This window comes from Armigeres subalbatus, chromosome 1, assembly GCF_024139115.2.
Source record: "Armigeres subalbatus isolate Guangzhou_Male chromosome 1, GZ_Asu_2, whole genome shotgun sequence".
Taxonomy (NCBI): Eukaryota; Metazoa; Arthropoda; class Insecta; order Diptera; family Culicidae; genus Armigeres; species Armigeres subalbatus.
In genome coordinates, this window is record NC_085139.1 from 42,993,578 (window position 1) to 43,017,854 (window position 24,277).

Below are 24,277 nucleotides of genomic sequence, written 5' to 3' on the forward strand. Positions count from 1 at the left end.
CGGACTTATTGAAAATTGTACCACTCGTGTTAATCCCTGCTCTTCGTATTACCCCTTCCAAAGCGATGTTGAATAGCAAACACGAAAGACCATCACCTTGCCGTAACCCTCTGCGGGTTTCGAAGGAACTCGAGAATGCCCCTGAAACTCGAACTACGCACATCACCCGATCCATCGTCGCTTTGATCAATCGTGTCAGTTTATCGTTGAAGATCTTAGAACTCGGGTAGTGGATGTTCTGGAAGGTGGCAGCGTAGAAGATAAGGGCAGTGAAGAATGCTTTTTTTTCGAAATCTTGGGTGAGCTGCTCACTCAGCGAAAAGAATGGATTGAAGATGTAACCCGACGGAAGGTTGAGGAGCGTAGAGAAGCAAACGGTGAGGAAAGTGAAGAATCAAAGAAGTAAAGTATACTCCGTCAACGGTATGTATTCCTGTGAGTGTGAGTCGGGCGGGTGGACTTCCTGACCGATGCTCTTTGACTTGGACAGCTAAAGTGTTGGTTTGAGAACTTCGAACAGCGTATTCAAGTCTCAGCCAGTGTTCTTCAAAAACCACCCATCCGAGGCATATATATTGGCAGAAGTATTGGCTAATGATCACCAAACGCTATATTAAAGCCTGTCCACGTACAATTTTGGACACTTAGGTACTGCCCAATTGATTTGTCGCCATTTTTATCAATTTGAGCGTGTTCAAAACATCTGAAAGCAGCACATAAAGCAGATAGATTCAGCTGTCATGTAGTCATGTAAATTGGTCGTCTCAGTGGTTTGTGAAAATTTTCAAAAATTGCCTGATGAGATGGGTGTCTGAAATTTAACGTGGACAGGCTTTAGTACTGTGACGCTTTTTTCTGCTGAGTGGGCTCAAAGGACTGCCGTTTGCTTTTTTTGCGGCGTCTCACCATCAAAGTCACAATGACCAGGTGGTTGAGTGTCAACGAAAACAGCCCCCCCAGCTTTGAAGTAGCCGGACGATCATAGGATTTAAATAATCTGACAGTCTGATATCAGCAGTTAGCGAAATTGAGATCAAAAAAAAAAATTTTCGCCCCCCCCCAAATTTAATATTTGTATCGTCCTAAATTAAAGTGATTTAATTGAAAAGTGAGTTTCAATGCGTATTTATACAATAAAATTTAATCTATTTTGAGGTTTAATGACGATTATCATCAAAGTTTTGAAGCGATTTTTTAGCGAAATAGGCTGCGAAATTCGGTTGTGGGCACCCTTATTGGTTCGATTGTGGGGGTTAGGGACAAAAGATCGGAAGGGCTAAAGGTCGAAAGACAAAAGGTAGAAGGGACAAATAATCGAAAAGGACAAAAGGTCGAAACAGACAAATGAAACGAAGAGAATCAATATAACACAATACAATTTTTATGCATTTCTTAAATCAACAATTTGGTTTATCTCTAACAGAACTATCTAGATATTCATAATAATTTTTCATAGTATTTACTCCTTCTTTGAAAATTGCTCATTCTTCAAGTTTGATTGATGAGATGACTGTATTACTTCTGTTTGAAGTTGAATGCAGTTCCTTTGGAATACAACAAACTTGTTATAAATTTGTTCTTGATCGACATTTTGTCTCTTACGACCTTTTGTCCTTTCGACCTTCTGTCACTTTCGACGCTTTGTCTTTTCGACCTTTTGTCCATTCGATCTTTTATCATTTTAACCTTTTGTCTTTCGAGTTTTTGTCCATTCGACCTTTTGTCATATATTCGGTTATGGGCACCCTCATTTTATTGACAAATCAATCAATATCGCTGTATTTATCCTCTAACTTATTTTAAAAACGTTCTACAGTTTTTATAATTATTGAGACATCTTCTTCTTCTATATACATAAAAATGAATTTCTGTCTGTCCGAACCTTATAGACTCGGAAAGTACTGAACCGATCGGCGTAAAAATTTGTATGCAGAGGTTTTTGGGGCCTTGGAAGGTTCTTAAGATGGTTCGAAACCCCTCCCTCATTTGGAAAGGGGGGCTCCCATACAAATGAAATACCAATTTCTTCATATCTCGAGAATTAATCAAGCAAATGGAACCAAATTTGGCATGTGGAGGTTTTGGAAGGGAAGATATGTTTCTGCGGTAGTTCAAAACCTCTCCCCATACTGGAAAGGGGGCTCCCATACAAATGAAGCATACGTTTTTGCATAACTCGAGAACTAATCGGAGAATATATCAATTTTAGGCGAAACAACGTTCGTCGGGTCTGCTAGTAATTAATGAAAATAATGAGTTTATTTTTATATTTTTGTTTCTTTTTTGTATGTCTTGTTATTGTACACACACTTTATGGAACTTAGCGTTGACCGATTTGCTTGCAACAATCTGCATTCGACGGGGTATCCTGTTCTATTCTTTTATACTGAAAATTGGTCAGATCGGATTATGGGATCACAATTTACGGCTAAATTTTTTTTATAATGAACAAGAAAGACAGCATTATCGCTAGTGTGATGAATCAGGTTTTTTATTAATGTGATGCTTATAAATCTATACATAAAAATCAATGTATGTTCCAGCATAACTTTTGAGCCGATTGACCGATTTCAACCAAATTAGGAACACACATTCTTTGTCTGAAGGAGACGACGATAGGGATATTTTTGGAAAAGGGGGAAAGCGTGGCGGTAGGTGTATGGTTAAGTTGTCAATCAACTCAATGTAGCTTTTGATTACAACAAAATTGGGAAAACACGTTTTTTATGTTAAATAGCAAGGAAGTGCTACAATGGTACAACGATAGAGGGGTCCAGATCATTCCAAAAGAGTTGAATCCATCAAATTGTCCTCAGTTCCATACAATAGAGTTGGGTGATTATTGACCAGAAACTGAAGATGAAGGGAGCAGTCACCACTGACATTGGCCGAATGAAGAATTGGTGGATTCAGCTAGCCAAAATGATGGCCGAAGAAGTTGTGCGCCGACTGACAAGCGACATCAACAGAAAAATGCGAGAATTTCTTCGAAATAACGATGCATGATTCGTTTTAGTTATTCATATGGAATGTAAGAATATAACTTTTGTTCCATTCTAAGAAAGTTTTTCGATCAAACAAAAAATCAAAAAAATACACGCATTTGAAAGTGTCCCATTTCTAAACGATCTGGTCTTTATAATGGCAGCTGGCTAAATTTGGCCAAAACGTAATTGGAATTGGACCATCATGGGGCTGAATGAAGGATAAAATCCGTTTTTTTACACAGAGAGATTTCGCAGGATTGTTCACCATTATTTTTCTTTTCTCTCCGTGCATGGTGAACATCTTGAAACCACGTCAGTTATAAATTTCGAGATAAAAATAACTGTAGATATGTGTTTACAAATAATAAAACGCTGTGAAAAACTTGCATATCCGACCACTTAGAAGGCCAGTATCTCTAAAATGAAGTACGTTATTTAAAAAAGATGGGGAAGGGTCGTTTAGCCGAAACCCATTTGGCCGAATGTCACTAGGCCGAACAAACCATTAAGCCGAAATCCATCTGGCCGAAAGTAATTTGGTCGAAAGGGTCACCTGGCCGAAAGTCATTTGGCCGAAAGGGACGTTTGGTCGAAAGGGTCATTTGGCCGAAACGGTCATTTCTCCGTAAGGTTCTTTTGGCCGAAAGGGCCATTTGGCCGAAAGGGACATTTGACCGGAAGATCGTTTTTCCGAAAGGTCATTTGGCCGAAATAATCGTTCAGCCGAAAGGGAAGGGCCGAATAGGTCGTTTGAAAAGTAAGAAATTAGTACCGTGGACCCCCGGTAATATGACCGCTTTTAATCTGAACACTTTTTAGTTTGAACCCCGTTGGTTTGAACATCGTTCAAATTAAAAATGGTTCAAACGTCATTTAGCACGTGGAATCGAGCGAAGATAAATAAAACACCGTGAAACGAAACGCAGAATCAAAACAAACCAGCAAAGAGAGCGGCCAGAAACCAGTTTTTCTGATGCAAATAGAGTAACCAGAAGCTCAAATTAAAAATGAACCCCGTTAATTTGAATGAGGTACCGTTCAAATTATCGGGGGTCCACGGTAATAAGAAGAGAGACGTCTCACTTGCCACTCTTCATTTTTCTCTTTTCACTGTAAAAAGTTAGAAGCGCGAAATGAGTAGTGGGACGTCTCACTACCCACTTCGCAGTACTCACTTTTTACAGCGAGAAGTGAGAAATGAGGAGTGAGAAAAAAGAAATAAGTAATGAGAATTGAGACATCTCTTTTCTTACTACTAATTTCTCACTTTTCAAATGACCTAGTGGGCCAAATGTCTTATGCGGCCTAATGACCCTTTCGGCTAAACGACCCTTTCGGCCAAATGACTTTCGGCCTAATGGTATATTCAGCCAAACAATTTTCAGCATGGTGGCATTCGACCAAATGGCTTATTCGACCTAATGACCCTCTCGGCCAAATAACCCTCACGGCCAAATGGCCCTTTCGGCCAAATGACCCCTTCGGCCAAAAGCCCTTTCGGCTAAACGACCCTTTCGGCCAAATGATCCTTTCAACCTAATGACTCTTTCGGCCAAACGACCCTTTCGGCCAAATGACCCTTTCGGCGAAATGATTTTCGGCCGAATGATCCTTTCAGCCTAATGACTCTTTCGGCCAAACGACCCTTTCGGCCAAATGACCCTTTCGGCCAAATGACTTTCGGCCTAATGGTATATTCAGCCAAACAATTTTCAGCATGGTGGCATTCGACCAAATGGCTTATTCGACCTAATGACCCTCTCGGCCAAATAACCCTCACGGCCAAATGGCCCTTTCGGCCAAATGACCCCTTCGGCCAAATGCCCTTTCGGCTAAACGACCCTTTCGGCCAAATGATCCTTTCAACCTAATGACTCTTTCGGCCAAACGACCCTTTCGGCCAAATGACCCTTTCGGCGAAATGACTTTCGGCCGAATGATCCTTTCAGCCTAATGACTCTTTCGGCCAAACGACCCTTTTGGCCAAATGACCTTTTCGACCAAATGACTTTCGGCCTAATGGTATATTCTGCCAAACAACTTTCAGCCTGGTGGCATTCAACCAAATGGCTTATTCGGCCTAATACCCTTTCGCCCAAATGGCCCTTTCGGCCGAATGACCGCTTCGGCCAAATGCCCTTTCGGCCAAATGACCCTTTTGGCCAAATGACTTTCGGCCGAATGATCCTTTCAACTTAATGACTCTTTCGGCCAAACGACCCTTTCGGCCAAATGACCCATTCGGCCAAATGACTTTCGGCCTAATGGTATATTCTGCCAAACAACTTTCAGCCTGGTGGCATTCAACCAAATGGCTTATTCGGCCTAATACCCTTTCGGCCAAATGGCCCTTTCTGCCGAATGACCGCTTCGGCCAAGTGCCCTTTCGGCCAAGTGCCCGGGAACCTGCTGTTTGGAATCATGATTAAAATGAGATCTTGATCGTAGCGTCCTACATGTTAACCAAGAACATGTACTTCCCAACATACAAAATTTGTATAACAAATGGTTGCATACTTGTTCATTTATTGTAGGAGATTGCGACTGGTAGAATGGATATTTTGACGTTGGCTTTCTCAGTCTAATTTAATTAAGACGGCTAGTTTGGCATAGCCCGACGTTTCGGTCCCGTGTATTGGACATTTTTCAAGGGATAAGACATTCATTCCGTATGTAACGAGAGTCGGCCGACAGCTTATCCCTTGAAAAAGGTCCAATACACGGGACCGAAACGTCGGGCTATGCCAAACTAGCCGTCTTAATTAAATTAGACTGAGGAAACTTGTTCATTTATTTTATAAAACGGATGTGATGAAATTTGCCTAAAAAGTTTAGTCACAAGCAGGGATGGGAAAAATCAAATTTTCAGAAAATCGAGGATGATCGAAACTCACCCGTGATTTTACTTTTAAATTATCAAGTGATAAAAACTCGCTAGCGATTAAGAATCGTTTAAAATCGTATCTTGATTTTAAGCATTTACCGTTATATTTTTTGAACTCGTTTTCCTTACCACCATGAAACCATAGTGTCAAACAGAAGATATAACGGAACTGTGGACGATTAGCTGATATTAGTAAAGAATAATGTTTGAATGAAAATTATGTGTTTATGAGCGTTTGAGTACAAAATTTGAGCCGGTGGCAACTCGCCTACTGTTTTCACGTGAAAAGTTTTCACAAGAAAATTGCATTCATTATCGTTTGATATAAATTCAGCACAACACTGGTCACAAAATGAATTATTGCACAAATGTACCAATGTACCATGCGTCTCCATCTGATTTTATGCTTATGTGCTGCTAAGCAGTTTTCAAAATCCCTGGCTATAGTTTCCCATGGGAAGCCCATTTTTGTTAGAAAAACACTCATGGGGACATTGAAATATTGTAGGTAATAACTTATTGTTTTAACTTATATGAGCATGCTATCATGCAAACATGCGGGTGACTTCAACGCCGATAAAACGACGAACCCTTTCCTACTTTGGCAATTTTCGCAATCAAACAACAAACTCCAGTAACCAGTTGATTTTAGAGGTCAAAAACTACAAATGCAACACATGATCATCACGAACACACTTTTTTTCCGATTGTGTCGTCCAGTGTAGAGATGTCGTAAAATCCCGATTAATCGATTAGTTACTAATCGATTACTCTTGATTCTTGTCGATTATTGAATCGATTAATCATTGTATAGTAATCGATTAAAAATTAATCGATTATCACAACGATGAATCGATTAATCGAAATAATCAATTAATTTTCGACATCCTTATGATTAGAGATGTCGTAAAATTCCGATTAATCGATTAGTAACTAATCGATTACTCTCGATCCTTGTCGATTATTGAATCGATTAATCGTTGGATAGTAATCGATTCAAAATTAATCGATTATCACAACGATGAATCGATTAATCGAGGTAATCAATTAAATTTCGTCATCCTTATGATGTCGTAAAATCCTGATTAATCGATTAGTAACTAATCGATTACTCTCGATTCGTCTCGATTATTGAATCGATTAATCGTTTGGTAATAATCGATTCAAAATTAATCAATTATCACAACGATGAATCGATTAATCGAAGTAATCGATTAATTTGCGACATCTCTACTTATGATGTCGTAAAATTCTGATTAATCGATTACTCACGATTCATCTCGATTATTGAATCGATTAATCGTTGGGTAATAATCGATTCAAAATTAATCGATTATCACAACGATGAATCGATTAATCGAAGTAATCGATTAATTTGCGACATCTCTAGTCCAGTGTTACCAATTGGCATCACGATCTGAAGCGTAGGACTGGCGAATGTGCATCGTTTATTCGTGAATCGTTTATTCAGATCATCAATGGCTGCTATGATCTGTCATGTGCGTGAGGCGCCTTTCTTAGCCTAGCGGTAAGATGTGCGGCTATAAAGCAAGACCATGCTGAGGGTGGCTGGGTTCGATTCCCGGTGCCGGTCTAGGGAATTATTGGTTTGGAAATTGTCTCGACTTCCCTGGGCATAAAAGTATCATCGAGTTAGCTTCATATACGAATGCAGTAATGGTAACTTGGCTTAGAATCCTTGCGGTTAATAACTGTGGAAGTGCTGAATGCTGTAATGCCAATAAGAAGAAGAAGTGTAAGGAACAGAGTTAGACTTGTTTATGTTATAGGTCTGTCCATTGCATACACATATATTGATCGAATCTAATTCACATTAGAGTGACTCCACTGTCAGAAAAAAATGGAACGTGAAATGCAGGAGTCTCCAGTAGCCTTGTGAGTAAAGGCGTAGGATTGCCAATCGGGAGATTGCGAGTTCGATTATCGTTCCGGTTTAGGATGTTTTCTGCTTGAAAACTTTTTCGACACCCTGGGCATAGTGTATCCATTGTACTTGCCCATCAAGATTACATACTCATACAATGGCGGGTATAGAAAAGCTTTCAATTAATAACTGAGAAAGTGGTAATAGAATACTAACTTGAAAAGCAGGCCACGTTCCAGTTGGAATGAAGAGCCATCGAAGAAGAAGATGATCTCGCCGAAGACTCCTCATCGGCAGGTTTAGACATCAATGTCAACAAAACTAAATTATTGGAAGTGAAACCAGTCACCTTTTCCAGATTCACAGTAGCCGGGTAACCAAGAATGTTGAGTAGATTGGCATCAAAATTCGAGTTTTAATGTGTTCGACTTGCGGTTAGCAGCAGTATATTGTCAATGACCACTTTATTATCCTTAAGGACAAGCCTTCCACAGTTATTAACTGCAAGGTTTCCAAATCAAGTTACCATTTTTGCATTTATCATGAGGCCTAACACGATGATACTTTTATGCCCAGGGAAGTCGAGAAAATTTGCAACCCGAATTTTTTCTAGACCCAACCGGGAATCAAACCCAGCCACCTTCAGCATGGACTTGTTTTGTAGCCGCGCATCTTACCGCACAACTAAGGAAGGTCTAAACACACAACTGTCATTTTTATTATGTTCATATGTGAAATAATAAAAAATGGCAGTTATGCGTTCATATCGAGTGGGTGCCTTCGAAAACGCGAGTGAAATTAGTTTTGGATTCCGGGAGGCGTGTAATACATAATAGTAGGCAACAACCATCTGCCATGCATCTACCAAAGCAGGTTATTGATTTTTCGATTATGGTCCGATGAAACTCAGTTTCAATTGTTAAAATTTAGACTGAAGCTATGTAATATTTTTAAAAGCCGATACATTATTATATAAGCTCTAGAACAAGATTATGACATCCCAATGGAAAGCACTATAGATGAAACGGACCATTAACCCATCAGAGAGAGTTCATTTGATTCAGTTGACTAGTGCTAGCCCGCAACGAAGATGATGTATCAGTGCCGTCCCATAGACAATGAGATAATCCGTAGATTATCTTCAGTTGATCCCGCCAGTCACACTGTCTCTCATGGGACATAACTCACAAGCGCAATTCCCCGTTCCCACGGTCATCAACCCTAATCTGGGTGTCCGATCGCAAGCGCGCAAGGCAAGAAACTCTGCAGTATTCAACCGCAGAGCTAGAATTCACGTTTGTTAATTTTAAGCTGCCATAGCCGAGTCGTTCATTCATAGTTTCATGAGCTAGTTTTACGACTCTTGCTCGGTAACCATAAACATTTTGTGCGTGACACCGAGCTCTGCCGATAAACCAAATTCCTAAACAAGAAAACAACGATAATCCTGTTGTTAATGCTAGAGAAGATCATCTTTCTCGCACTTACCGAGTTGTACTTGCTGTTGATAATCTGTTGCTGCTGTAGTTGCTGTTGTTCATCTTCGTGGGCATTTTTCTGCAAGCGAAAAAAAAAAAGAAACGAGAAGAACAAAGATGAATATGTATGCAAATTGACTGGCTATAAAAAAAAGCTATGCCGTGTACATGACTGTGCGAGTTGACACATAAAATATGTATTGTAAGAGTTTGCAAAAAAAAAAAACAACGGCAACCAACAACCAGAAAATGAGCCAATCCAAAGCTAACATCTCTAAATATGCTGCTGTTGCGTGAGGATAAAAAAAAATAAGCAGAACGATAACAGCGGAACATACATTCCGGGACATGCGGGTCGATGTCGTCGTCGAAGCCGAGGCGGACAATCGAGGATGGCTTTATTGGCCGTAAAATTTGCAATTGCCGAGGGATAAAATGGAATGCGAGGGAACGGAAAGGTAAACAAACAGTGCTAGTGCAGGTAATCGTTAAAGCGAGCATAAATCGATGTGGATAAAGTGCGATAATTTAGTACAGTGTTTAATGGTTTGTAGACCATAAATAGAGACGTGCCAATGCAAATTGCAACACCTAAGGGTTTGCCGGGAACGGTTATTAGTTTTAAATTACAATCGATTTTTGCAAAGGTATCGTAAAATGGTTTCATATGTTCAATTTATCTATAGATTTACATAACTAAATCCGGTCTGCAACCACTGTTGGATCATAAAGGATAGAAGTATTCCTGTTTTTGCATAGAAAAATATCTAAACCAATAGAATAAATCCTGTTTGGCCTACCTTCTAAACCTCGTAGTCCATTTTTTCCCCATACCCATTTTATCATCAAACGCGAATGCCTATGTGTACCTACTTACACACGGACAGACAATAATGGAAAGCCTTTTTACGAAAATTCAATTTTTTGGATCATGCCATTCGAGCGAGAAAAGCAACAATAATAAATAAATTACAAGACAACCGTAAATCAGAACTTGTCGGCATTTTGGGCAATTGATGACTAACCAAAAGCCGCCGCCCTATATGCCGAATGGGAAACAATAGCACCCCCAAGAATAATAATTTATGCAAAATCAGCGCCAAATTATTATGCTGGTGGCGATAAAGATGCATAATATGCACATCGCGATGCATCGATCGGAACCACTTCGAGTGGTTCATTTGTGGTAATAAATCTGATGAAAAAGTGCACCTTCTGCCGCCAGTCGGCGGCTTCTTGAAACGCAAATGACAGTATAACGCGAAGGACTCACTTCGAAGCGGGTTAATTTCGGTTCGGAATCCGATTTTTCATAAACTTTATGATCGCTGGAGGTGCATTTAATGGTGCGGGAATTTTTTTCCCCTGTCCACCACACAAATTCATGTATTTATTTCGCGCCAGATATCGGATTTAAGTCACGACTTTTGAAAAAAGAATAAAAAAGGATCGTAAACCGTTTCATTAAGCTTATGCAAATCACGTGTTGATGGGTATGAGATAATATCGAGTTTATTTTCTTTATTCGTCCGGCAGTTGTTGCGACACGAAACTGCAATTTTGTCGTTGGTCATAAGCTCGCCATTCAGCCGGACTTATCGAAATCGATCTTTATGTCCCGCTGTTTAATGGTTCTTTTTGGGATATTACTACTGTTTTACCCTTTCGGTTTATTGCAATGATATTGAACCGTTAAATTGCAAATATAATTCAGTTCTTGTAATCCTATTAGCATCCATTGTCTGTCTACAATTGTTCTTACCCATGATCAAATAATGCTTTGCCTCAATGTCAGAAAATGTGTTTATGAAATTGAATGCTTATTAAAGTAAAGAAAAGGAATTCTATAGTCATTTTAAAGTAAATGTAAATTCTCTAACAACTCGAAATCGAATTTTATCAGCGGAACTCTTTTCTGAAAAGATAATGACTTTATATTTCTATCAATCAATTCTATGGAATCCACAAAGGGCATTCTTTATAATTTTGGGAGAAAATCTTTTGAACTCTCCAAAGAATTTTTTTAGGATTCTATTTCTACAAGGATTCCGTTCGCGTTTCTGTAGCGCAGCAAATTAAAATTTTCATGAAGAATTCGAAACAATAGGAAATTGCCAATAAAGAAATCCGGTCAGGGTATGAGCTATAAATAAATATAAAACTTCCACTGATAGTGCGTAAGTACTATAAACAGTTTTGAATTTTCCACAAAACAAAAATAGATTAGCACTTTTAAAAGCCAAAAATGCAATTTAAACAAAAGAAGTTTCCATAAAAAAAAATCAAAATGTTCCATGAAAAAAAAAAACATAATTTCCATAAATAAATCAACGAACAATTACAAAATTTTCCACAAAACAATTTTCAATAAAGAGCAATAATAAATAAGAAAATTTCCTTTAAAAAATAAAATGAATCTGATAAAATTTTCCATGAACTTTAAACGCTTTTAATGAAGGGGTCATCCATGGAACAATGTTTAGTTTAACCCTCTACAAGCCAAATTTTTGTTTTCACTCAAAATCACTATTTTGCTTTCTAAAATCGATCTAAACACAGTTCGGTTAATTCGCGATTTTATCATTTTCACACTTTGATTTTTTAGAATTTTGTTTTTCAAATTTTTCATCCAATCGAATAATTTCTTGAATTTAATAATCTTTTTTGTTTTTTTCAACATATTTAGAGTTTGAAAATTCCTTTCCAATGATGACTTTCCTTTCCAATGACGACAATTTTTAAATTTTCAGAGTTATTTTTTTATTTTCTGTGTAACGAGTTGGATAAATATTTTAGAGTGTAAAATTCACCACTACAACCTTCTATTGAATAAGGTTAGTAAAATATAAAAATACTAAACTACTAATATTTCACTCTTCAAAGGCATACGACCGAAAACACGGAGGGACAAAATATTACTAAATTTCCAATATTTTTTATAACTGTGTAGTATTTTGAAAATTGACTTTAAACCACATTCAAACATGCATTGAGGTTTATATTATTGATCAATACCAAACACTTTTCGAAATCTGATCAAATGAAAATTACAAAAAAAAACTATCAAAATGCCCCGTCGGAAGGCGGTTTTGGGCATCAGAAGGTTAATTACTTTTCAATATTTTGTTGATAAAAAGTTTTATTTTTTTGTTAATCTTTATTGTTTTTGATTTTCGGCGGAAACAAAATTTGTGGAAAATTTTGTAATTGTTTGCTGATATTTATTTATTAATTGATCAATTTATATTATGCGAGATTTCCGTTCCCGAAGAGATTCTTATCGCATCCTCGAAGGGATTCTATTTGAATCCCCGAAGGGATTCTGACCGAATTTTGTAAGGGATTCTAACCGAATTTCGGAAAGGATTTTTACCGAATTCCCGAAAAGATTCTGACCGAATCCCCGAAGGGATTCTGACCGAATCCCCGAAGGGATTCTGACCGAATCCCCGAAGGGATTCTGACCGAATCCCCGAAGGGATTCTGACCGAATCCCCGAAAGTTCTGACAGAATTTAGGACCGAATTACGATAGGGATTCTGACCGAATTTCGGAAAGGATTCTAAACGAATTCCCGAAAAGATTCTGACCGAATCTTCGAAGGGATTCTGACTGAATCTTCGAAGGGATTCTGACTGAATCCCCGAAGGGGTTCTGACAGAATTTTGGAAGGGATTCTGACCGAATTTCAGAAGGGATTCTGACCGAATTTCGGAAGGGATTCTGACCGAATTTCGGAAGGGATTCTGACCGAATTTCGGAGGGGATTCTGAACGAATTTCGGAAGGGATTCTAACCGAACTCCGGAAAAAATTCTGACCGAAACCCCGAAATATCCGAAAGGATTCTGACCGAATCCCCGAAGGGATTCTGACCGAATTTAGGAAGGGAATCTGACCGAATTTCGGAAGGGATTCTGACCGAATTTCGGAAAGGATTCTGACCAAATTTCGGAAGGGATTCTTACCGAATCCCCGAAAAGATTCTGACCGAATCCCCGAGAAGGGATTCTGACCGAATCCCCGAAGGGATTCTGATCGAATCTCCGAAGGGATTTTGACCGAATCCCTGAAGGGGTGTTGACCGAATATCAGAAGTGATTCTGACCGAATTTCGGAAGGGGTGCAGACCGAAGTTCAGAAGGGATTCTGACAGAATTTCGGAAGGGATTCTGACCTAATTTCGGAAAGGATTCTGACCGAATTTCCGAAGGGATTCTGAACGAATTTCGGAAGGGATTCTGACCGAATTTCGGAAGGGATTTTTACCGAATTTCCGAAAAGGTTCTGACCGGATCCCCGAAAGGATTCTGACCGAATCCACGAAGGGATTCTGACCGGATCCCCGAAAAGGTTTTGACAAAATTTTAAAAGGGATTCTGAGGGAATTTCGGAAGGGATTCTGAGGGAATTTCGGAAGTGATTCTGTCCGAATCCCCGAAGGGATTCTGTCCGAATCCCCGAAGGGATTCTGTCCGAATCCCCGAAGGGATTCTGTCCGAATCCCCGAAGGGATTCTGTCCGAATCCCCGAAGGGATTCTGTCCGAATCCCCGAAGGGATTCTGTCCGAATCCCCGAAGGGATTCTGTCCGAATCCCCGAAGGGATTCTGTCCGAATCCCCGAAGGGATTCTGTCCGAATCCCCGAAGGGATTCTGTCCGAATCCCCGAAGGGATTCTGTCCGAATCCCCGAAGGATTCTGTCCGATCCCCGAAGGATTCTGTCCGAATCCCGAAGGGATTCTGTCCGAATCCCGAAGGATTCTGTCCGAATCTCGAAGGGATTCTGTCCGAATCCCCGAAGGATTCTGTCCGAATCTCTGAAGGATTCTGTCCGAATCCCGAAGGGATTCTGTCCGAATCCCGAAGGATTCTGTCCGAATCTGAAGGATTCTGTCCGAATCCCCGAAGGGATTCTGTCCGAATCCCCGAAGGATTCTGTCCAGATCCCCGAAGGATTCTGTCCGAATCGAAGGGATTCTGTCCGAATCCCCGAAGGATTCTGTCCGAATCCCGAAGGGATTCTGTCCGAATCCCCAAAGGGATTTAGTCCGAATCCCCGAAGGGATTCTGTCCGAATCCCCGAAGGGATTCTGTCCGAATCCCCGAAGGGATTCTGTCCGAATCCCCGAAGGTATTCTGTCCGAATCCCCGAAGGGATTCAGTTCGAATCCCCGAAGGGATTCAGTCCGAATCCCCGAAGGGATTCTGTCCGAATCCCCGAAGGGATTCTGTCCGAATCCCCGAAGGGATTCTGTCCGAATCCCCGAGAAGGGATTCAGTCCGAATCCCCGAAGGGATTAAGTCCGAATCCCCGAAGGGATTAAGTCCGAATCCCCGAAGGGATTCAGTCCGAATCCCGAAGGATTCTGTCCGAATCCCGAAGGGATTCTGTCCGAATCCCCGAAGGGATTCTGTCCGAATCCCCGAAGGGATTCTGTCCGAATCCCCGAAGGATTCTGTCCGAATCCCCGAAGGGATTCTGTCCGAATCCCGAAGGATTCTGTCCGAATCCCCGAAGGATTCTGTCCGAATCCCCGAAGGGATTCTGTCCGAATCCCCGAAGGGATTCTGTCCGAATCCCCGAAGGATTCTGTCCGAGATCTGAAGGATTCTGTCCGATCCCCGAAGGATTCTGTCCGAATCCCTGAAGGTTCTGTCCGAATCTGAAGGGATTCTATCCGAATCCCCGAAGGGATTTTGTCCAGATCCCGAGAGGATTCTGTCCGAATCCCGAAGGTGTATTCTGTCCGAATCCCGAAGGTGTATTCTGTCCGAATCCCGAAGGTGTATTCTGTCCGAATCCCGAAGGTGTATTCTGTCCGAATCCCCGAAGCGATTCTGTCCGAATCCCCGAAAGGAATCTGCTCGACTCCCTGAACGGATTCTGTCCGAATCCCCGAAGCGATTCTGTCCGAATCCCCGAAGGGATTCTGTTCGACTCCCTGAACGGATTCTGTCCGAATCCCCGAAGGGATTCTGTCCGAATCCCCGAAGGGATTCTGTCCGAATCCCCGAAGGGATTCTGTCCGAATCCCCGAAGGGATTCTGTCCGAATCCCCGAAGGGATCCTGTCCGAATCCCCGAAGGGATTCTGTCCGAATCCCCGAAGGGATTCTGTCCGAATCCCCGAAGGGATTCTGTCCGAATCCCCGAAGGGATTCTGTCCGAATCCCCGAAGGGATTCTGTCCGAATCCCCGAAGGGATTCTGTCCGAATCCCCGAAGGGATTCTGTCCGAATCCCCGAAGGGATTCTGTCCGAATCCCCGAAGGGATTCTGTTCGAATCCCCGAAGGGATTCTGTTCGAATCTCCGAAGGGATTCTGTTCGAATCCCCAAAGGGATTCTGTTCGAATCTCCGAAGGGATTCTGTTCGAATCCCCAAAGGGATTGTGTCCGATTCCCCGAAGGGATTCTGTTCGACTCCCTGAACGGATTCTGTCCGAATCCCCGAAGGGATTCTGTCCGAATCCCCGAAGGGATTCTGTCCGAATCCCCGAAGGGATTCTGTCCGAATCCCCGAAGGGATTCTGTCCGAATCCCCGAAGGGATTCTGTCCGAATCCCCGAAGGGATTCTGTCCGAATCCCGAAGGGATTCTGTCCGAATCCCCGAGAAGGGATTCTGTCCGAATCCCCGAGAAGGGATTCTGTCCGAATCCCCGAGAAGGGATTCTGTCCGAATCCCCGAGAAGGGATTCTGTCCGAATCCCCGAGACGGGATTCTGTCGGAATCCCCGAAGGTTCTGTCCGAATCCCAGAAGGGATTCTGTCCGAATCCCCGAGAAGGGATTCTGTCCGAATCCCCGAGAAGGGATTCTGTCCGAATCCCCGAGAAGGGATTCTGTCCGAATCCCCGAGAAGGGATTCTGTCCGAATCCCCGAGAAGGGATTCTGTCCGAATCCCCGAGAAGGGATTCTGTCCGAATCCCCGAGAAGGGATTCTGTCCGAATCCCCGAAGGGATTCTGTCCGAATCCCCGAAGGGATTCTGTCCAGACTGTCCGAAGGATTCTGTCCGAATCCCCGAAGATTCTGTCCGAATCCCAGAGGTTCTGTCCAGATCCCCAGAGGATTCTGTCCGAATCCCCGAAGGATTCTGTCCGAATCCCCGAAGGATTCTGTCCAGATCGAAGGAGTTCTGTCCGAATCCCCGAGGGATTCTGTCCGAATCCCAGGAGGGATTCTGTCCGAATCCCAGGAGGGATTCTGTCCGAATCCCAGGAGGGATTCTGTCCGAATCCCAGGAGGGATTCTGTCCGAATCCCAGGAGGGATTCTGTCCGAATCCCAGGAGGGATTCTGTCCGAATCCCAGGAGGGATTCTGTCCGAATCCCCGAAGGGATTCAGTCCGAATCCTGAAGGGATTCTGTCCAGATCCCCGAAGGGATTCTGTCCAGATCCCCGAAGGGATTCAGTCCGAATCCCCGAGGTGATTCTGTCCGAATCCCCGAGGGGATTCTGTCCGAATCCCCGAAGAGTTCTGTCCAGATCCCAGAGGATTCTGTCCAGATCCCAGAGGATTCTGTCCGAATCGAAGGGATTCTGTCCGAATCCCCGAAGGTTCTGTCCGAATCCCGAAGGGATTCTGTCCAGATCCCCGAAGGTTCTGTCCGAATCCCGAAGAGGATTCTGTCCGAATCCCCGAAGGGATTCTGTCCGAATCCCCGAAGAGTTCTGTCCAGATCCCGAAGGGATTCTGTCCAGATCCCCGAAGGATTCTGTCCGAATCCCCGAAGGGATTCTGTCCGAATCCCGAAGGGATTCTGTCCGAATCCCCGAAGGGATTCTGTCCGAATCCCCGAAGGTTCTGTCCGAATCCCCGAAGAGTTCTGTCCGAACTCCCAGAAGGTTCTGTCCAGATCCCCGAAGGATTCTGTCCGAATCCCGAAGGGATTCTGTCCAGATCCCCGAGATTCTGTCGAATCTGAAGGATTCTGTCCGAATCCCCAGAGGTTCTGTTCAGATCCCAGAGGATTCTGTTCAGATCTCCGAAGGTTCTGTTCGAATCCCCAAAGGATTCTGTTCGAACCCCGAAGGTTCTGTCCAGATCTCCTAAGGATTCTGTCCGAATCCCCGAAGGGATTCTGTCCGAATCCCCGAAGGGATTCTGTCCGAATCCCCGAAGGGATTCTGTCCGAATCCCCGAAGGGATTCTGTCCGAATCCCCGAAGGGATTCTGTCCGAATCCCCGAAGCGATTCTGTTCGACTCCCTGAACGGATTCTGTCCGAATCCCCGAAGGGATTCTGTCCGAATCCCCGAAGGGATTCTGTTCGACTCCCTGAACGGATTCTGTCCGAATCCTCGAAGGGATTCTGTCCGAATCCCCGAAGGGATTCTGTCCGAATCCCCGAAGGGATTCTGTCCGAATCCCCGAAGGATTCTGTCCGAATCTGAAGGATTCTGTCCGAATCCCCGAAGGGATGCTGTCCGAATCCCTGAAGGATTCTGTCCGAATCCCCGAGGATTCTGTTCAGATCTCCGAAGGTTCTGTTCGAATCCCGAAGGGATTCTGTCAGATCTGAAGGATTCTGTCCGAATCCCCGAAGGATTCTGTCCGAATCCCCAGAGGATTCTGTCCGAATCCCCGAAGGGATTCTGTCCGAATCCCCGAAGGTTCTGTCCGAATCCCCGAAGGGATTCTGTCCAGATCTGAAGGGATTCTGTTCGAATCCCCGAAGGGATTCTGTTCGAATCCCCGAAGGGATTCTGTCCGAATCCCCGAAGGGATTCTGTCCGAATCCCCGAAGGGATTCTGTCCGAATCCCCGAAGCGATTCTGTCCGAATCCCCGAAGCGATTCTGTTCGACTCCCTGAACGGATTCTGTCCGAATCCCCGAAGGGATTCTGTCCGAATCCCCGAAGGGATTCTGTTCGACTCCCTGAACGGATTCTGTCCGAATCCCCGAAGGGATTCTGTCCGAATCCCCGAAGGGATTCTGTCCGAATCCCCGAAGGGATTCTGTCCGAATCCCCGAAGGGATTCTGTCCGAATCCCCGAAGGGATGCTGTCCGAATCCCCGAAGGGATTCTGTCCGAATCCCCGAAGGGATTCTGTTCGAATCTCCGAAGGGATTCTGTTCGAATCCCCGAAGGGATTCTGTCCGAATCCCCGAAGGGATTCTGTCCGAATCCCCGAAGGGATTCTGTCCGAATCCCCGAAGGGATTCTGTCCGAATCCCCGAAGGGATTCTGTCCGAATCCCCGAAGGGATTCTGTCCGAATCTCCGAAGGATTCTGTCCGAATCCCGAAGCGATTCTGTCCAGATCCCCGAAGGGATTCTGTTCGACTCCTGAACGGATTCTGTCCAGATCCCCGAAGGATTCTGTCCGAGATCCCCGAGGGATTCTGTCCGAATCCCCGAAGGGATTCTGTCCGAATCCCCGAAGGATTCTGTTCGACTCCCTGAACGGATTCTGACCGAATCCCCGAAGGGATTCTGCCCGAATCCCCGAAGGCACTCTGTCCGACCCCCCGAAGGGATTCTGTCCGAATCCCCGGAGGGATTCTGTCCGAATCCCAGAAGGGATCCTGTCCGAATCCCAGAAGGATTCTGTCCGAATCTCCGAAGGGATCCTGTCCGATCCCCGAAGGATTCTGTCCGAATCCCGAAGGGATTCTGTCCGAATCCCCAGAGGATTCTGTCCGAATCCCCAGAGGAGTTCTGTCCGAATCCCCGAAGGGATTCTGTCCGAATCCCCGAAGGATTCTGTCCGAATCCCCGAAGGATTCTGTTCGAATCCCGAAGGATTCTGTTCGAATCTCGAAGGGATTCAGTCCGAATCCCCGAAGGGATTCAGTCCGAATCCCCGAAGGGATTCAGTCCGAATCCCCGAAGGGATTCAGTCCGAATCCCCGAAGGGATTCTGTTCGAACCCCCGAAGGGATTCAGTCCGTATCCTTGAGGGGATTCTGATTCTGGAATCCCCAAAGGGATTCTGACCGAATCTCTGAAGTAATTCTGATTGAAAGTGGCTTGGTTGGAATCTCCTTATTTAAAAAAATAGCAATCATGGTAGCCACAGTGAATACGAATGCATAAAGTAGAACTTAATTTACTAGCGTTGCAGTTGAGAAGAATCAGATACAAAGCAACGAGGGGGAATTGTTCCACCTGTGTGGAATACATTGCCAGTACTTGTAAATGAAACTTTTTACAAAAAAAATATGTGTTCTGTAAAGCAAAAAACATTCAAATTTATCAATGAGTGCAATGTTTTGAATTATTATCGTAATAATTGTTGATAATCCAATTTAGAATTCACAAGCGACAGGACAGATCGCCATGCGTTGTCATACGATACACTAATTAAAATCATCGCCAACAAACATCATGCAGCACTACAACTACCGTAAAAATCCAAACAAAACCAAAGCCGGATAAGGCGCCATCTCATACATTCTCTAGGAACAATGACGCATGAAGCACGGTGAAAGCAATCCGATGGAGGAACGTCGTTATCGAGCAACGGGGTGCATTGGGATCGCTAGCCTCGTCGTAGTGATCATCGTACATTTTTGCCACCGGAGAGAGCCTCTGTTGCTGCAATCGATGACGACGACGGTGGCGGCGGCGGCGGCAGGACTCATTGGACGGTTAGCGATTGTCTCACTACGTAGGTTTGATATATTTACAACAAATGTACGGTCGTCACCCGTATTCGATGGTGCTAGGTTAGTTACAATCGGCGGCTCAGCAACGCGATAAGAGGGCGTTGCTGCTGTCGTAGCGAATTGTATTCCACGGAACTATATATGTTTATGATACGTCGTGTGTTGCGGCATTCCACGGGGCAATGTTGGTGTTTCCGTTATTGATGGTTTATTGCTTGCATTCCATAAAGGTGGAAATGATGCAATGTTGATGTTCACAAGCTATTTAAGGTTTACTAACGCTAACAGATGGCAGTGGAAACACGTGTTTCAATTTCACTTGTTGTTTAGACTCAATCATTTCAGTATCACTATTTGGGTAGTTTTTTTTTCTGCACATCATTTCTTTCATTTATCACATTTAAGGCACAAAAACTTGTAGCTTTCTTTATAGAATGCTTGCACTAACGCCAAAAGTTTTCTAAAGTCAAGTTCACATAAGAAAAACTATTAAACAAAAAAAAAGCGTCAGTAAAACTAGTGCTTACAAATACCGATATAGGATTCATGTTTTCGACAACATTTCGTCGCGTATTTTGCATCTTTCTAACAAGAAGCACATGTTCATAAGCGCATTATTATATACAGCGTGATTTCCACATGGTGTTTTATTGCGTTGTTTGCTGTTTGCCGCCATCATCATCTCTTGTTTTTGCTTCGCCGCAGTTTTTATCAAAATCGAAAGAGATGTCGTACACATGTCGTGTAGATATGCAAAATAGATAAAAAAGAACCAAATCTCGTCGCGAGACGGAATCTTTTAAACACGGAAGAATTGGGACAGATTCTAATCAGCGGGCGTATGCTTCATCGGAGACGTCGTACCACAACACAAAAAACGATTCGTATCGAAAGAAAAAGCTATATTGCCATAAAATCCCACATGCTATGCGGCCAGACGAACCCAAGTTTTATGACTTTTTGCATATGACACGAAATGGCCATTTCCACATCTCGGACACGGAATCGGGCTCGGCTGAATAAACGGCGATCAACGGACATAGCACTCACAACGTATCTGCTGCATACATGGCCGAATCGAAGTTTTTTCAGGAGTATTCAATTGCGATGTTATAATAGGGCTTCGTTCCAGTTTGACGTCGGCCAACTAAATATTGTAAACCCTGACGTTATATGTTTTATTAGAAAAGTGTCTATTTGTCTGTGCTCGATTCAGAACATGCAGTTCTCGAAATGTGTTGATAGAGATCTGCTTTATCGGCTATCAAACACGTGCTGTTGAATTCTATAACCCAGAAAGCAGATTTATTGCCCATGATTCACGTGATCAATCGAGAAGGAACCGATGGTTCAATTTCATCACAGTTTGTTCTTCATTGGATAGAACTAACGACATCGTAAACGCGAAGCAAGTGTTGACTCGAGAATCAATTACGATTACTAATTGCCCGCCTTGCGATGACCCAAATTCACGGTTCATCAATTAATAATCTCCCATGTGCTAATTGCATTATACAGAGCTGTTTTTCTTCGTTTACATTTGAAATCTATCGCACATATCACACGTTAATTCGATTCTTATTCATCATGTTGGACAAAAAAACAAACTACGAACACGCACAAAACGTAAACAAACCAATGGGTCTTCTTTGTCGACTATGTTAGCTGCTTGATTACACATCACGTAAAACATCGTTTGCATTATTTACACGCATCTAGTCTATAATTAATTGTCCATCATCGTAATTCATATTCACAGCGATAGGCGTCGCTAAAAGAGCGAGAAAGAGACCGTTATAATGTGCTTTGAGTGGTGCGTAGAAGAACGAGACTGCGTTGGCTAAAATTGGCAATTATCCCACTAATTGTCAGCAAACGTCAATTTACATTTTTAATCCAATTTTGCTGCTGTGGTTGGCCGAACGGTGGCAATGGAGGCGGCAACGCCGGTAATGGCTGAACGAGCACCAGTAGCAGCTGGCGAGGTTCGAGCTGCTGGAGCGAATTAGCAGCCGAACTGCCGCAGTGAGGAGGATGGCGTTGACTGCTGCTGCAACGATGGCGATGGCTGTGACAACGATGGAGATTCGGATGGTGCAGCGTTTTACTGCAGCAGCAGTCCAGCAGCGATAGAGTGGATCCCATCCGCAGAAATCCGGAGAGTGTGTAAGATGTGACTGCACTTGAATGTGGTAGTAGTGAAGCTCGCTTTCTATGTATGAATGAAAGTAAATTTCAAACCAGCTTCTATGACAAGAAATAGTCTTTAAAAAAACAATTTGAAATAAGTCATCAATACTGAACACTGTATTATGATAAGAAAATTATTTTGAGCTTTTTAGTGGAATGTCTTCACTTGTCATAAGACGAGTTTATACAATCCCATTGAATTCCACCACTTAATTGTATCTTGACAGATACGTATTTCGACCTCAACAGTAAGGCCGTCTTCAGTGTCTCGTACTTGACTCGACTGTATTATGTAGAAATTCCAAAGAGAATTGCAGAATTTCCTGAAGGGAATTCAGAAGAATTTCTCGAAGAACTTTCAGAAGAATTTCTCGAAGAACTTTCAGAAGGAAACTCAAGAGAACTTTCTGAAATTAATTCCAAATATTTTCCCGGAGGAAATTTCAAATACATTCGTAGAAGAAATTATGAATTATTTCTTAGAGGAAATCCCGAAGGATATTCGGAAGAATTTTTAAGAAGAATTTCTAAAAATAAAAATATTTGAAAAAAATTTCTAAAGGAAATTCCTAAGAGAATTTCTCAAAAAAAATTCAAAGAAAGTTTCGATAAATTTTCCAATGCCAGAGAATTTTTCGAAAAAAATTTGAAAGAAGCTTCCAAAGAATTGCCAGAAAGAATCATGAAAAAAAAATTCCAAAAGTTTCCGGAAAGAAATTTCAAAGAATTTCCCGACGGAAATTCCAAAGAAGGAAATTCCAAAAAAATTCCATATGGAAATACCAAAGAATTTCCCGAAGAAAATTCCAAAGAATTTCCCGAACAAAATTTTCCTAAAATTTCCCGCTGAAAATACAAAAGAATTTCCCGAATATCCAAAGAATATCCAGAAGAAAATTCCAAAGAATTTCCTGAAGGAAATTCCAAAGAATTTGGTGAAGGAAATTCCAAAGAATTTGGTGAAGGAAGTTCCAAAGAATTTCCCGAAGGAAATTCCAATGAATTTTCCTAAGGAAATTCCAAAGAATTTCCCGAAGGAAATTCCAAAGAATTCTTCTATTTTCCGGAGAAACATAGAACTCCCTGATGGAAATTCCAAAGAATTTCCCTAAGCAAATTCCAAAAAAATTTAAAGAAGGAAATTCCAAAAATATCCAAAAGAAAATTCCAAAGAATTTCTCGAAGGAAATTCCAAAGAATTCTTGAATTTCTTCCGAAGAATTCTTTGGATTTCCTATGGGATTTTTTGTCAAATTTCCTTTGGGAAATTCTTTGAAATTTACTTAAGAATTTACTTAAGAAATTCTTAGAAATTTCCTTCAGGAAATTCTTGGGAATTTCTTTCGGGAAAATTTTTGGAATTTTCTTCAAGAAATTCTTTGAAATTCCATAGGGAAATTCTTTGGAATTTCCGAAGGAAATTCTTTGAATTTCCCGAAGGAACTTCCGAAGAATTTCCCGAAGGAAATTCCGAAGAATTTCCCGAAGGAAATTCCAAAGAATATCCCGAAAGAAATTCCAAAGAATTTCCCGAAGGAAATTCCAGAGAATATCCGAATCATTTTCCGAGGGAAATTTCATAGAACTTTCCGAGAGAAAAATTCAAAGAATTTCTGAAGAATTTCCGAAGGAATTCCCTAAGGAAATTTTGGAGAAAATTCCGAAGAACGTCTCAAAGGAAATTCCGAAGAATTTCCGAAAGGCAATTCCGAAGAATTTCGGAAAGGAAATTCAAGAATTTCCGAAAGGAAATTCCGTAGAATTTCTAAAAGGAAATTCTGAAGAATTTCCCAAAGGAAACTCCGAAGAATTTCTCAAAGGGAATTCTGAAGTAATTTCGAGAGGATAGTTCAAATAATTTCCCAAAGGAAATTCGAAGAATTTCCCAAAGAAAATTCGAAGAATTTCCCAAAGGAAATTCGAAGAATTTCCCAAAGGAAATTCCGAAGATTTTCCCAAAGGAAATTTCGAAGAATTTCTCAAAGGAAATTCCGAAGAATTTCTCAAAGGAAATCCCGAAGAATTTCCCAAAGGAAATTCCGAAGAATTCCCCAAAGGAAAATCCGAAGAATTTCCCAAAGGGAATTCCGAAGAATTCCCCAAAGGAAAATCCGAAAATTCAAATGAAATTCCGAAGAAATTCCAAAAGGAAATTCCGAAGAATTTCCCAAAGAAAATTCCGAAGAATATCCCAAAGGAAATTCCAAAGAATTTCCCAAAAGAAATTCCGAAGAATTTC

At 42.2% G+C, this 24,277-nt stretch overlaps 1 protein-coding gene across 3 annotated transcripts in view; it reads right to left on the reverse strand.

Moving 5' to 3' along the window:
• LOC134224884 (tensin-2) overlaps positions 1–24,277 on the reverse strand; it is a 367,057-nt gene that overhangs the window by 204,356 nt on the left and 138,424 nt on the right. For 2 of the 3 annotated variants that reach the window (XM_062704526.1, XM_062704542.1), the window contains exons 2-3: positions 19,634–20,334; positions 9,245–9,313 (exon numbers count right to left, since the gene is read on the reverse strand). In XM_062704526.1, the coding sequence (XP_062560510.1) occupies positions 9,245–9,313; positions 19,634–19,750 (186 nt within the window). In that variant the 5' untranslated portion in view covers positions 19,751–20,334. The remainder of the gene's footprint in view (positions 1–9,244; positions 9,314–19,633; positions 20,335–24,277) is intronic. The other variant, XM_062704535.1, reaches the window with a different exon arrangement.